The following is a 16,577-nucleotide window of genomic DNA, read 5'->3' as shown; positions in this document are numbered from 1 at the left end:
TGGGGATCTGAATTGTTTATGAAAAAGTGTTGTAACAATTTTTAAAGCTCTAGTTTTATTATAGAATCTGAAATGTGCAATGTTGAAATAGTTTATCCAAGAAACTATTTTAAAAGTTATTAGATACTTTTTCACCTCCAGATTCTCTATTAACCTATACTCCAGTGACAACAGAAGGTAAAAGTAAATAATCTATGTGCCTTTTCTATTTTCCTTTATATTTTTGACAGGACTATTATGTGGTTATTTTGTGTCCTACTGAGATGGATGCTCAAGTGAGAAGGGTGTTGCAAATTCCAATGTGGTCTCAAAGAGTTATCTATCTGCAAGGCTCAGCACTGAAAGATCAGGACCTGTTGAGAGCTAAGTAGGCAAAAACTAATATATTTTTCATTTATTTGTTTCAACTCATACTTCTGAAATAAGGTTTACAAACAACATGAGACAGATTAGAAAAAAAGTTTGAGCATTTTAGAAGGGTAACAAGAGTAAATCTTTGGCATAATTCAGCTTTGTTCCTAACTTTTTTTTTAAGCCACTTCTTAATCTAACTCTACTTTACTGGACCAAGCTTTTCGTCACTTGTCTCTTCTGTCTCAATTTTAAAAGCAGCATTAAAACAATTCAGAAATAAATCAAATAATTGCTTTTCATGGCAAAATGACTTACCAGTTGATGCACTGACTTGTGGCTGGGTGTGCTCTCTCCATAGTCTTGCCAACCAGCTGTCCAGGTCCACTGGCTGTCCCCTTCATCTTGGGCTTGACCTTCTAGCCAGGACACATTTAGTCTCACTCCTTTGGGGAAAAACCAGAGTTTAACTCAGTAGTTCCTTGCCCTTGCATCAGTGGTCCAGGTCCAGGCCCAGTAATGCTTCTAGCCCCTTGTGTCTGGTATCTGTGAGGCTTTAGGAGAATTCAGTCCCTCTCCCTACTTAGAGTTTCAGCCCAGGGACACTGAAGCATGTGGTTAAGTTTTATATCGTCAGAACTCTTGCTTCTTCCCTGGATTATTTCCTCAGTCAGCCCATCATCTCCTCAAGGGACTTACATTCTTAGCAGAGATCTACTGTGGGATCAAGCCCCTGATCCCAGTTCCTAACGTGAGAAAGGAAATAAAGCTAAACTAATAGAAATAAAGAGCAGCACAATCCCTCAAGAGTCCTTTAACCACCTGAACTACTGCTCTATCTTGACAGGAAACCTAAAGCAGCTTGGCCCTTGACTGGGCTCCTGTTTGGGAGCTGAAAATGAAAAGTCTGTCCATCTTCCTGGGATGGAGCCCTCTGGTCTGGGCTTCTCCCTTTAAGCCTCCTCCTCAAGCCTGGCATAGTTTACAGTTGTGGCAAGGCAGGGCTGTCTGAGCCTATATCTACTTTTTAACCACTTTTTGTCTTGTGGTGTTTGTATACCCTATCATACTTTAAGATATAACACTGGATACTGGAAAACTCATAAGTGGTTTTAGAATTTGCATGAGTGATACGATTCAGTGGTATCTGGACCAACTGAAGTAAAAAGAAAGAAAACAAAAGCAAATATTCCCCTTCACATCCTGCACACATTCTCATTTTAACCTCATTCAACGCAATCCCCACACTGTAAGAAACTTGCTTTACCTGGTTGTGACAGAGTGCTGGGCGACAGCAGCTGAACCAGCACTCTGATCACTTTATCACCAGTTAGTTGCAGAGGAGTAAACCTGACTATGATGATTGTTCCTAACTGATAGATTGGGGATGATCTGGAGAGAGCTACAAGGCTAATAAATCCATTAGCCCGGAAAGTAGAAAAGGCATAGGAAAGAAGTGACACAGGGTAGAGATGGCAAGAGAAGTCCCAAGAGCAACTTTTGAGGGAGAGATCTCTTTCCTCTCCTGTCCTTGGTGTAAGAAGCTGCTATTATACATAAGTTGCTGCACAATGATGTCAAGGTGCCAGGGGAACATTTTAAATAAACCACATGTGGTGTTTACAAGCAGAGAGTCTCCAAGTAGTCTGTATGTTCAGAGGAAGATAGGAAGTGGAAGGTGTGCCCTTTTACATGAATCTGCTATGCCTCCATGTCCTCCTCCTTCAACACCTTCATTACAACAAGCTTCTATAGCAAGATCTGTACACCTATTCTTCCCATCCAGGAAGTGTTAACACACACACACAAATCAAACAAAACATCAAGACACATAGTACAGATCAGTGCCTATTTAGTATTCATTGCATCCCATCTCCATTTCTTCCTATTTACAGAATGTTCATGCTTTGTTATTGTACCTAACCCATGTAGGCATTTGCAAACTGGTTGATAATACCGCCCTAGAAACAACTCTTCTCTTTTTTATTTTAAGTTTAAACTTGATCTGAATTTAATAGATGATGATAGGCCAGACATCGCATTTCTTCAGAGTCTTGAGAGGAATGTCTTCTCAAATTTCTATCTCTGATAAAGAGCTAATACTGGATGTTCAAAAGAAGAAGAAAAATAAAAGGTATGTTTGAGAGATGATTGTGCCCCCTTTCTCCCCAAAAAATATATTAAAAATTGCCTTTTTTGCTTTCCCACTGATCTTGAGAAAAGAGAAGAGATGTTAAGAGTAAAAAGAAGGGTTTTTTTCAGGTATGTTAGCAACAAGAAGAAAGTCAAGGAAAGTGTGGGCGCCTTCCTGAATGAGGGAGGCAACCTAGTGACAGAGGATGTGGAAAAACCTAATGTACTCAGTGCTTTTTTTGCCTCTGTCTTCACGAACAAGGTCAGCTCCCAGACTGCTGCACTGGGCAGCACAGCATGGGGAGGAGGTGACCAGCCCCCTGTGGAGAAAGAAGTGGTTCGGGACTATTTAGAAAAGCTGGACGAGCACAAGTCCATGGGGCTGGATGCGCTGCATCCGAGAGTGCGAAAGGAGTTGGCGGATGTGATTGCAGAGCCATTGGCCATTATCTTTGAAAACTCATGGTGATCGGGGGAAGTCCCGGATGACTGGAAAAAGGCTAAGGTAGTGCCCATCTTTAAGAAAGGGAAGGAGGAGGATCCTGGGAACTACAGGCCAGTCAGCCTCACCTCAGTCTCTGGAAAATCATGGAGCAGGTCCTCAAGGAATCAATTCTGAAGCACTTAGAGGAGAGGAAAGTGATCAGGAACAGTCAGCATGGATTCACCAAGGGCAAGTTATGCGTGACTAATCTAATTGCTTTCTATGATGAGATAACTGGCGGATGTGTTGTTCCTTGACTTTAGCAAAGCTTTTGACATGGTCTCCCACAGTATTCTTGCCAGCAAGTTAAAGAAGTATGGGCTGGATGAATGGACTATAAGGTGGACAGAAAGTTGGCTAGATTGTCGGGCTCAATGGGTCGTGATCAATGGCTCCATGTCTAGTTGGCAGCCGGTATCAAGTGGAGTGCCCCAAGGGTCAGTCCTGGGGCCGGTTTTGTTCAATATCTTCATAAATGATCTGGAGGATGGTGTGGATTGCACCCTCAGCAAGTTTGCAGATGACACTAAACTGGGAGGAGAAGTAGATACGCTGGAGGGTAGGGATAGGATACAGAGGGCCCTAGACAAATTAGAGGATTGAGCCAAAAGAAATCTGATGAGGTTCAACAAGGACAAGTGCAGAGTCCTGCACTTAGGATGGAAGAATCCCATGCACCGCTACAGACTAGGGACCGAATGGCTCGGCAGCAGTTCTGCAGAGAAGGACCTAGGGGTTACAGTGGACGAGAAGCTGGATATGAGTCAACAGTGTGCCCTTGTTGCCAAGAAGGCCAATGGCATTTTGGGATGTATAAGTAGGGGCATTGTCAGCAGATCGACGGACGTGATCATTCCCCTCTATTTAACATTGATGAGGCCTCATCTGGAGTACTGTGTCCAGTTTTGGGCCCCACACTACAAGAAGGATGTGGAAAATTGGAAAGAGTCCAGCAGAGGGCAACAAAAATGATTAGGGGACTGGAACACATGACTTATGAGGAGAGGCTGAGGGAACTGGGATTGTTTAGTCTGCGGAAGAGAAGAATGAGGGGGGATTTGATAGCTGCTTTCAACTACCTGAAAGGAGGTTCCAAAGAGGATGGATCTAGACTGTTCTCAGTGGTAGCTGATGACAGAACGAGGAATAATGGTCTCAAGTTGCAGTGGGGGAGGTTTAGGTTGGATATTAGGAAAAACTTTTTCACTAGGAGGATGGTGAAACACTGGAATGCGTTACCTAGGGAGGTGGTGGAATCTCCTTCCTTAGAAGTTTTTAAGGTCAGGCTTGACAAAGCCCTGGCTGGGATGATTTAGTTGGGGATTGGTCCTGCTTTGAGCAGGGGGTTGGACTAGATGACCTCCTGAGGTCCCTTCCAACCCTGATATTCTATGATTCTATGATTCTTTAGTGGGATTTAGTTAGCATTTGTTCTACATCTTAGGAGGTGAAAAAGAATCAAAATGCTGTTCTCTGAGCATAATCATATGCATTTAGCCTATAATAACCTGAAGTTAGTCAACTGGAGACTTGCACTTTTTTCCGCAGAACATGTAATTGAATGTACCCAAAGATTTTTTTTAACATGTCCTAAGGGAAGCAGCATGGTGGGAACTTAATAGAACATTTAGTATGAAATATAACCCAATAACTAAGAGGTTGCTATATTTCAGTGGTTTTTATGAAAAACAACATACTGAAAAATAACAGATGCTTGGTAAATTTCTCTAGTAAATAAAATATTAGGCAGTTTGGTTACTATTAATAAAATCTGGTTGTCTCAACAAAATTTATATACATATTACAGAAAAACTGTTAAAAGAAATTAAGGTTACAAAGTCAAGAACTCAAATGTTAGGGTAATTCTAAAATTAAGGTTGCCTTTTCAACCATAATCCAGTCTCCTCCTGCGTATTCAAGATGATACAGTCTTTAATTACATGATTACATAGCATTATTTCCATAGGACACCTGTTTCATTCAGTGCACAGAATGGACAGTGGCCAATTATGAGCAATTATTCCATATTTTGTTGTATGTGTGCCCCCATGTCTTATCTATTGAAAATTCAAACCCTGTTCTTAAAACCGAATTATTTATTTCCTCATGAGCTTTTCTATGGTGTTCATCACTATATTATGTGAGTGCTTCACAAACATTAATCTATCTTCACAAAATGCATGTCATGTGAGGGGCTGGTGGTATCTTAATTGTACAAGTGGGGAGCTGAGGAAGAAAGAGATGAAGGTCAAAAGTAGTCACTAATTGTGGGTGCCCAATTTGAATTGCCTAGAATTTGATTTTTCAGAGTTCTTAGAATTATATAGCATTTTAAATATTCAAGCACGGCACCGTTACAGTTTTGAGTGCTCAGAACTTCTGCAAATCCGGACCCAGGATCTCAAATTAGGCACCCAGAAAATCAAGAACACAGTGTGACCACCTTCCAAAATTCTGCTTAAAATGACTTGCGCAGAATCATATGGGAACTCTGTGCCACAGGCAGGTATCAAATCCAATTCTGCAGGGCAGCATTTAACTGTCTTAACCATGAGACATTCCTTTTTATTTTTCTGCAATCCCTTCTCTCATTCAGTACACAACTTCCAACTTCAGCAATGAAGCAGGGATCCTACAGACAGCCTCCTTCACTGCACAACCCTGATTCATCCCCAGAGCAAGTCGATCCTGTGCACTGAGGAAGGCAGGAGTCCTCTGGAAAAATAGCATATGATTATGTACTTTTACTGTACCATAATGCATAGGCACAGGAGGATGAATTAAGGTGCATTAAGGAATTAAGTTTGCATATTCAAAAATGGCATTGCATGTTCTGCCACCATGTTACTTGCATGGACAAAAACACCACAGCACACCATGCTCTCAGACTGTCCATCAATGCACAAAGTGGTACACAAGCTAATCTAACCTTACCTGGGGTGCCCATGAAGCTGCCCCATAAATTCATGTATTCAAAGAAGTAAGCCAGAAGTGGAAACTTCACTACATGATGCCTCATGCGACACCATCACCCATGGTAATTCTGGTTGGCACAACAGCCCTCAATAGACTATGTTTGAAGCCATTTTAATTCTGTCCTCTCCTAACTTTTGAGTGCTTGACTTTGCAACTTTAATAAAATGTTTTATTAACATTGGTGTGTGTGTGTGTGTGTAATTTCCTACGTTTTTTAAAAAAGGCCACCTGAGGATTCAGAAATGTCATCATGTGCCATCATATTAACACACACACGGTTCATCAACGGGGTTGGAACCTTTAGATCCTCCCCACAGTCCTCTGCTATCTGAGCTAATGGAGTAATTGATAGCAATAGTAAGTTGTCACCCTCTATATAGAGCAGCACTAGAGAGGGAAAGATACACACTTTGCCAGTGGGTTTCATAGATATTTGCTGACAGCAGAGAACTGGTGAGATTTAGTAATCTTGGGTTCTATTACAGGCTCTGGAAGGGAATGCACTGGAAGTGGGCACCCAGCATGGAAAATTTCAGCCCAATGGCTAATGTTTTACAAAGTTGTAAGCAACTGAAAATGAGGTCTTGTAATGGAAAGTACGAGACAAAAATAATAATACACAATGCCACCAGTCCTGCCTGTGATTCTAAAAAACTCTGTATTCAACATGGAAATTCAACGTGTGACTGGCCTATGAAATCTAATACTTAGGTACCTTAGAAGTGAAACATCTTGAATACTATAGAAACCCTGCTCACAAACCACTCAATAGTTTTCACTGCTGTTCAGTTACACAGCTGCCTTTTTTAAAATTCAAAAACATTCATTGAAATGTGATTTTAGTCACCACAATGTTTGAGGAATTGCTGCATTAATGAGGTGCAAATACTTTGATTCATGCAAGCTTTGCTATTCATAATTATCCTGTCTGCAAACTTTTATTGACCCATGTATGGAGCAGAAACAATACCATGTGACTTAAGTGACCAATCACATGCCAGGAATAGCCAGTAGCAAATACTCAATTGTTTGCAAACAGCCAATAGGCTGAAAATTGTTAATTCAAATAATACAGTCAGATATTAGATTATTTTCATACATTTGTCAGATTATTTGTTAATAACAAATAATTCAGTTAGTTCTACACAGGACATGATGAATATATGCACCTTGTCAGACAATCCTTTACTACAATGTGTCCAGGTTTCAATTAAAAAAAAAAATATAAAGGACATTTGTAGATGTCCTCTATCACATTTCGTGAAATTAGCTAATTTGCAAGGGGTCAGCACAAGGCCAACATTTAAATCTCCTGGAACTCCTATTTAAAGTAGATAAATAGGATTTGAAGTGGGGCATAGGTTTTGTGCTGGCTCTAGGTTCGAGGATGAATTTTGCCCATTGAGCAGCAGTCTTTAATGGACAATAATCTTGTGTTAATCTAATGTCAATATCTAATTGTATTTCCTATTTAACATTTCATCATCAATAATGAGATATAGAATGTGATTATATTTTAAAATGCCCTAGAAAAAAAATACTGTTGTGTAACTGCATTGCAATGAGAAACAGAAAGATTCTAATACAATGCAATTAATTTGATATATTCTCACCCACATCATTATTCTTCTGAGGAATCACTATTTACCATCCCCAGAAATGTAACAAGTTTATCCAACTTGTACAGATATGTAAACGGACAATATTTAGGAATGTTCCAAGATTTTAAACTCTGACTTTTGGGACCAGACCAGCAAACACTTACGCATATATTTAACTTTGTGTATTTGAGTAATGCTATTGAAAGCATCCTGTAATATCTTATTATAAAATCCAGGAAAATGACAAGACTACTTGTGTTAATAAAATTGAAACACATGAATAAGTGCTTCTGGAACTGGGACCTTGCTTTGCATTGATATAATTAACATCAGCAAGGTTTGACTGAGTAAGATTTTTAAAATGGAACACATGCCAAATTCTTCTCTATTTCACTTGGTCAAGCCCATGGATATTAATGGGGATACACATGATATGAAGCAAAAATTGCCCTATAATTTAGTGTTCAAATCTGTATCTATCATATACTCTACAATGGATTTTTTCATTAAATTTAAACAGTGATATATGATGTTTTAGCTTTGGTTTTAAAATAGATGTGTCTATGTACATTTAAGGGGAGTCTGATTTCAAATTGTACACCTGAAAAAATACATTTTTCTTTTAATATGAGTCATATTGATCTCAAAATCAGAAATTTCTTCAAAAAGCAGTCAGGTGGAACATTTTTCCAAATTTCTAACCTCTCAATACCATATAGAGGATCGAGTCATGAGACTTGCATTCAATTTGCCAGCTTTGCAATTGATTCAGTGTGTGACCATACGCAAATCACTTAATCTCTCTGTGCCTCAGATTTCCCATCTTTAAAATGGAGATATTATTTCATCCCTCTTTAAAGTGCTGTGAGGTAAGTGGAGGAAATGCACTATAGAAGGACTAAGTATCAGTACAACATGAACTTTTCATACATTCTTACTGGCAGTGCATAGTGCATATCATTATACCTAAGATAGGAAATTGAGTTATGTACAGAAAAGTACCCTGATGTATCTGAAGGTGTTTAGATTCATAGATAGATTCATAGATATTAAGGTCAGAAGGGACTATTATGATCATCTAGTCCGACCTCCTGGACAACACAGGCCACAGAATCTCACCCACCCACTCCTGCAAAAAACCTCTCACCTATGTCTGAGCTATTGAAGTCCTCAAATCGTGGTTTAAAGACTTCAAGGAGCAGAGAATCCTCCAGCAAGTGACCCGTGCCCCATGCTACAGAGGAAGGTGAAAAACCTCCAGGGCCTCTTCCAATCTGCCCTGGAGGAAAACTCCTTCCCGACCCCAAATATGGCGATTAGCTAAACCCTGAGCATATGGGCAAGATTCGCCAGCCAGATACCCAGGAAAGAATTTTCTGTAGTAACTCAGATCCCACCCCATCTAGCATCCCATCACAGGCCAGTGGGCCTATTTACCATGAATAGTTAAAGGTCAATTAATTGCCAAAATCATCTTATCCCATCATACCATCTCCTCCATAAACTTATCGAGTTTAATCTTGAAGCCAGATATGTCTTTTGCCCCCACTGCTTCCCTTGGAAGGGTATTCCAAAACTTCACTCCTCTGCTGGTTAGAAACCTTCATCTAATTTCAAGTCTAAACTTCCCAATGACCAGTTTATATCCATTTGTTCTTGTGTCCACACTGGTACTGAGCTTAAATAATTCCTCTCCCTCCCTAGTATTTATCCCTCTGATATATTTATAGAGAGCAATCATATCTCAACCTTCTTTTTGTTAGGCTAAACAAGCCAAGCTCCTTGAGTCTCCTTTCATAAGACAGGTTTTCCATTCCTCGGATCATCCTAGTAGCCCTTCTCTGTATCTGTTCCAGTTTGAATTCATCCTTCTTAAACATGGGAGACCAGAACTGCACACAGCATTCCAGATGAGGTCTCACCAGTGTCTTGTATAATGGTACTAAAACCTCCTTATCTCTTCTGGAAATACCTCCCCTGATGCATCCCAAGACCGCATTAGCTTTTTTCACGGCCATATCACATTGGCGGCTCATAGTCATCCTATGATCAATCCAATACTCCTCCGTTACTTCTAATTGATGCGTCCCCAGCTTATAACTAAAATTATTGTTATTAATCCCTAAATGCATAACCTTACACTTCTCACTATTAAATTTCATCCTATTACTATTACTCCAGTTTACAAAGTCATCCAAATCTTCCTGTATGATATCCCGGTCTCTCTAAATTGGCAATACCTCCCAGCTTTGTATCATCCGCAGACTTTATTAGCACACACCCACTTTTTGTGCCTAAGTCAGTAATAAAAAGGTTAAATAAGATTGGTCTCAAAACTGATCCCTGGGGAACTCCACTGGTAACCTCCCTCCAGCCTGACAGTTCACCTTTCACTATGACCCTCTGTAGTCTCCCTGTTAACCAATTCCTTATCCACCTTTCAATTTTCATATTGATCCCCATCTTTTCCAATTTAACTAATAATTCCCCATGTGGCACGGTATCAAATGACTTACTGAAATCTAGGTAAATTAGATCCACTGCATTTCCTTTGTCTAAAAAATCTGTTACTTTCTCAAAGAAGGAGATCAGGTTGGTTTGGCACGATCTACCTTTTGTAAAACCATGTTGTATTTTGTCCCATTTACCATTGACCTCAATGTCCTTAACTACTTTCTCCTTCAAAATTTTTTCCAAGACCTTGCATACTACAGATGTCAAACTAACAGGCCTGTAGTTACCCGGATCACTTTTTTTTCCTTTCTTAAAAATAGGAACTATGTTAGCAATTCTCCAGTCATACAGTACAACCCCTGAGTTTACATATTCATTAAAAATTCTTGCTAATGGGCTTGCAATTTCATGTGCCAATTCCTTTAATATTCTTGGATGAAGATTATCTGGGCCACCCGATTTAGTCCCATTAAGCTGTTCGAGCTTCGCTTCTACCTCAGACATGGTAATATCTACCTCCGTATCCTCATTCCCATTTGTCATGCTACCATTATCCCTAAGATCCTCATTAGCCTTATTAAAGACTGAGGCAAAGTATTTGTTTAGATATTGAGCCATGCCTAGATTATCCTTGACCTCCACTCCATCCTCAGTGTTTAGCAGTCCCACTTCTTTCTTTGTTTTCTTCTTATTTATATGGCTATAGAACCTTTCACTATTGGTTTTAATTCCCTTTGCAAGGTCCTACTTGGCTTTTAGCCTCTCTCACTTTATCCCTGCATGTTCTGACCTCAATAAGGTAGCTTTCCTTGCTGATCCCTCCCATCTTTCACTCCCTGTATGCTTTCCGCTTTTTCTTAATCACCTCTCTGAGATGCTTGCTCATCCAGCTTGGTCTACAACTCCTGCCTATGAATTTTTTCCCCTTTCTTGGGATGCAGGCTTCCAATAGCTTCTGCAGCTTTGACTTAAAGTAATCCCAGGCCTCCTCTGCCTTTAGATCCATAACTTCTTCAGTCCAATCCACTTCCCTAACTAATTTCCTTAATTTTTGAAAGTCAGCCCTTTTGAAATCAAAAACCCTAGTTGCAGATTTATTTTTGTTAATCCTTCCATTCAGTTTGAACTGAATTAGCTCATGATCACTTGACCCAAGATTGTCCCCTACAACCATTTCTTCTATGAGGTCCTCACTACTCACCAAAACCAAATCTAAAATGGCATCCCCTCTAGTTGGTTCAGCAACTACTTGATAAAGGAATCCATCAGCTATCATATCTAGCAAAATCTGAGCCCTATTATTATTACTAGCACTCGTCCTCCAGTCTATATCTGGGAAGTTAAAGTCTCCCATGATTACGCAGGTTTCCGTGTAGTAGCCTTGTTAGTCTGTATCCGCAAAAAGAAAAGGAGGACTTATGGCACCTTAGAGACTAACAAATCATGCAGTTTCCATTAGTATTTACTTCATTAAAAACATTAGAGGGCTCTATCCATATCCAAATTAGATCCCGGTGGTCTATAGCACACCCCAAGCACTATCCCAGGGGAGGCTCTAGTAGTTTTCTTCCCCAGTGTAATTTTTGCCCAGATGGACTCTGTCTTATCCATTCCATCGCTTCTTATTTCTTTACATTCTACCTCATCATTGATATACAATGCTACTCCACCACCTTTACCTTTATTTCTGTCTTTCCTAAACAGCACATACCCTTCAATACCCGCAGTCCAGTCATGACTACTATTCCACCATGTTTCTGTTATCCCTATAATATCTGGTTTCACTTCCTGCACCAGTAGCTCTAGTTCCTCCATTTTGTTACCTAGGCTCCTTGCATTAGTGTACAAACATCTTAATTTTTGCTGTTTGGCCTCGCTCACATTCTGTACCCGATTAGGGATGGTCATTCTACAGCCAGTATAACCTATTAGGCTGGTATCCACACTGCCCTTCCTCCTTATATCCATTCTCCTACCCACGGCTGTATCCTTTCTTACTTCGTTTTCTTCCCTCTCAATGCTAAAATCCGGCGTGGAGATTATCTGAACATCTCCCAACCATCTCCCCCAAATTCCTAGTTTAAAGCTCTCTTAATCAGTTGTGCCAGCCTCCATCCTAGAAGTCTATTTCCTTCCCTACTCAGATGAAGTCCATCCCGAGAGAACTGTCGTCTGTCCATGAATGCCTCCCAGTGGCCATACATCCCAAAGCCCTCCTTATAGCACCACTGCCTAAGTCATCTGTTGATAGTCATAATCTTGTCACACCTTTGTTGCCCTTCTCTAGGAACAGGCAGAATCCCACTGAAGATCACCTGAGCCTCAATTTCCTTAAGCATCTTCCCCAGCCTAGCATAGTCTCCCTTAATACTTTCCAGCGAGAATCTAGCCGTATCATGTGTTCCCACATGAAGGATAATTAGGGGATTCTTTCCCGCTCCCTTTAGGATCCTTTTCAACCTCAGATCTGCATCCCGTATCTTAGCACCTGGAAAACAGCATACCCTTCTATTCTCTGGATCAGCTCTGGTTACAGGCCTGTCTATTCTTCTCAGTAAAGAGTCCCCGATCACATAGGTTGGTTAAAGGGACATGAATTATTGTACTCTTAGAGTGAATACATTGGTTCCACATATCCCCTTTTGTACTCATGATACCCCAAGGCATTTTACAAAGTACTGAGTTTAGGCCAAATACTGCAGCTTTTGCTGAGGCACAACTCCTCTTGGTATTAGTAAAAGGTGTACCACAAGACCAGAGCCATAGTTACTGAGAACGACTATGTGGCGAAACTCAGAAACAGCTGACATTCAGAAAATACATGAAAATAGCTGACTTAAAACTTTGGTTCAATATACTTCTAGGCATAAAGCTATCATTAACTGTTAGAAATACAAGTTCATAGCAAGAATTTATGCTGTAAGAATTGTGCACACTTGGATTGCTGTCACAGATGACATCGTGGCTTAAATAGAAATATATAACATTTGATAGTTTTTGCTTTCTCCATTTGCTTTTAGGATGGATGATGCTGAGGCCTGTTTCATTCTGAGTAGCCGGTGCGAGGTGGACAGGCCAGCAGCGGTAAGTTCTTTAGAAATTCTTCTAAAAATCACGTGTATGCTGTTCACACTGTTATTACTATTATGAGCTCTGTGCAGAAGTAGGCGTCCACCCTTCTGGATCTGACAGAAAGATGCGGGGGACAGGGGGATGAGGGGCGTGCTTATTCTTGTAGGGACCTTATTCTTTGTAAACTACTATTTGTATTATCATAGCAGACTGGAGCTCCAGTTAGGGAGCAGGACCTCGCTGTAATAGGTGCTGCACAAACATGGAACAAAAAGAATCCCCTGCCCCAAAGAGATTAGAGTCTAAGAAAACTAGGGATAAATGTTATAACTGTCCAATTTACACATACATCTTAGACATCTTAGACATAGAAATCCTGGCCACTTTAAAGTCAATGGCAATAGATTTCAATGGAGACAGGACTGCACTTGTTTATAACAGAATTTAATTGTACATCTCACATACAATTTTTTGTAAATTACTGCTTCCACAGTAAGAAAAGTTGTACGAACAAGAGGTAAGGTCAGATTTATACAAGAAAATTAGAGAGATTTAAAATCTTGGTATGTAAACATAAAACTCATTTTTCATGCAGTGCAAAATATATTGTTGTGATTTTTTTTATTTTGTGTCAGAGAGGTAATATAAAGTACAAAAATATGAAATATACTGATTCTTTATAATTATATAAGCAAAAAAATAAATAAATATTCACAAGAGTAGCTTCTAGTCATGCAGAACATCTTATTGAAGACAATGGGACTATTTGCAATGTTTGGGCTAGAAACACAATACTAAGAGTTATATTAATCCAGTTAGGAAACAGACATATGATGTTACTTACGCTTCCACTCAAAAATCAGATGCCCACTGTGAACTGCTTCCAAACAGCTACAGACTAAGAATTATGTATAGAAATTATGTGATTAATTTTTAATAACTATTGAATTTGACAAAAAGTGGTCAATTCACAAATAAGAGAGGCTGGATTCTTTGAATAAATCATTCATTATTATTTGTCTGGTAACAATTGTTAATAATGGGAAGTACACATCCATAAAGGGAGACCACTGATAATTTAAACAGATCCAGATTCCCACAAATCTGTTGATAAAATTAAAAACATTTCCATAAGAGCTAGAGTGCACTGGAGTAGCGTTCTGCCCTGTTGCTTTGAAAGACCCACTGGAAAACTCCACTAATAGAAGTAAGTTTTATGATCAAATCTTACTTACTTCCCCCACACCTCCATCCCAAAGTACAATACAGTTAGTAGTCTTTGCTCAAGAGGGTCACAGGCTTCCCGCCACACACACACCTCCATCTCAAAATACAGTTAGTAATTTTTGCTCAAAAGGGTCTCAGGCTGCAGAGGATGGTTCACTTAGGTTTAAGCATTTGTGGAGTTAAATTAGGAATCTTACATATTACCAGAGGAAATCAAGACAGTTTTTGTAATTTGCTAGTGCACATGGTTACAATTTTCAGTAATTTCAATTAAACTTATATCTTCCCCACCTTTTTTTAAAAATATCCTTTTTATATAGAAATGTATAAACAAAGAAACATGCCTAGAGATGTAAAATCTAAGAATTTTAGCTGGACTTGACCCAGACTGTAATATTGTTTTATCTACCTCTCAGGCTACTGATCTCATTCTAGGCAATAAAAAGTGGTGCTTAATTTTCCATCCTTCGTGTTTAACACAGAAAATGTGAAGCTTCTGCATAAAGCTATACAGTATATTTAATAAATAAATAAGTCTATAATCCAATCATCATAACCATTATCTCAGCCTTCCAATCCCAGTTACTCCCCACCTTAAACATGCCACTTTTCAGGCAGTGTTATCAGGGACAGAGCAGCAGCACCAGAGAAGGCAGGACAACGGAACCAATAAAGCTGTAGGTCAGAAGAAGAAAAGATGATCCCCTGGAGTGGAATATATGCTCCCTTAGCTGCAGATTTTAGTGGGGCAATTGTTCATTTGTATTAAGACACCTTAGAAGGTGTTTGAATATGCCACAAAAGTTATGTTAATTCAAAGCAAATCAAAGGGCCAGACTCTCAGCTGGTGTAAATGGGCCCGACTGAATTGACATCAGTGATAATGTGAGCATCTGGACCTAGGTGCCTCCCAAGACATTCCCAAAACTGATATCATCATCTAACATTTGATACCTACCTCCAAAAAGGACCTTGATAATAAGTTACAAAATCCTGAGAATACTGCAGCAAAAGATACTGGAAGGACAATTAAATAGCATGCTTCAAGGAGAGCAGGCACTCAGAATTTGCCATGCTGCAGTGACTGAGGTATTGTGGCATCTCCTGTTCTAAGTACAGGAAGAGGCTATCGTTACTACAAGTACCCGGGTAAATTCATACTTGTTGAATTGTTAATGGTTCCCTCTACTGATAGCAATCCAAAACATACTAGTAACCAAAACAACCTAAATTATTTAACCACCTGATCCAGAATAACAACTCTGCAAATACAGGGTTTGATTCACCACTGCTTGTGCAGGAGATTGCAACTTGCACCTTTCTGCAATGGTCGGGGCAGCTACTCTCCAGGAGAGATTCACCTTGATGAAGGAAAAGGAGTTTTGGTGTTATCTTCCTCAAAGTTTCTACCAGGAAAGGACAGCTTTAAAGGATATTCAGAACTCCAAAGGAGGCTGTTTAGGGGAACATGCTGAATCAACACATCTACTGGACATCTAGTCCTTCATCCATCCCAGCCAGCATTGGCCACTTTGGGGCTGCAGAGGCATCTTGGAGTGTTGGAACCCCTCCAAGCAGACTTTCTGCCACCGGGGACACTGTGCCCTGGGAAACATCAATGCAACTGGTAACTTGTGAGGTTGAGTTCAACTAATCCAGCCTCACAAATGTTATTTGATGTAGGTAAGAAAAGTTATTCTTAATTGTTTCGGACGAGGAGACAATGAAGTAAAGCAACATGCTGAAGGCCCCAGAACAAGTTAGTGTCAGGGCTGCCCTACTACAGTCTCCATTTTGTGCTTACAGCACTAGCTATGCCACTTCCAGAAGAGATAGCTGACAACACTGATTTACAAATATATTCAGAGCAGCCAGCATTCAAAAATACAAATACTATTGAAGAAATGTTCCTATTACCTTTTGCTATCTATGATCTGAATGCCTTGTTGGAATGTGGGCTGGGCCACTGCTAACATGGTGGCTAATGGCCGTTGTAGTGTCTCCCTTCACATTGAGCACTGACAAAGGGATTGTACTCCCCTGTCCTGTTACCTTGAATTTTTTACATATTACTATAAAGACTTTTTTTCCCTATAACCAGTGCCTAAGGGGAAGGGCCTTGTCGTGGCGGCACTGCTTATACCAACGCTTCCCCATTTTGGTGGTAGAGTACTCACTATGTGTATTGCTTAGTCCTACACTCAGATAGTTCTTCAGTAGAATTGCCCTGCTCCTGAGTTCAATTCCTGCCCTTAAACTGGGCTGTCCTACTCAGTAAC

At 39.9% G+C, this 16,577-nt stretch overlaps 1 protein-coding gene across 4 annotated transcripts in view; it reads left to right on the top strand.

Moving 5' to 3' along the window:
* The window catches only part of KCNT2 (potassium sodium-activated channel subfamily T member 2), a 276,042-nt gene that overhangs the window by 146,067 nt on the left and 113,398 nt on the right, over positions 1-16,577 (top strand). For all 4 annotated transcript variants that reach the window (XM_043552978.1, XM_037907612.2, XM_043552979.1 and 1 more), the window contains exons 12-13: positions 231-367; positions 13,020-13,083. In XM_043552978.1, coding sequence (XP_043408913.1) covers positions 231-367; positions 13,020-13,083 — 201 coding nt within the window. The remainder of the gene's footprint in view (positions 1-230; positions 368-13,019; positions 13,084-16,577) is intronic.

The sequence above is a fragment of the Chelonia mydas genome, chromosome 8 (genome assembly GCF_015237465.2).
Source record: "Chelonia mydas isolate rCheMyd1 chromosome 8, rCheMyd1.pri.v2, whole genome shotgun sequence".
NCBI classification, from domain to species: domain Eukaryota; kingdom Metazoa; phylum Chordata; order Testudines; family Cheloniidae; genus Chelonia; species Chelonia mydas.
This window is presented reverse-complemented; position numbering and strand designations above follow the sequence as displayed.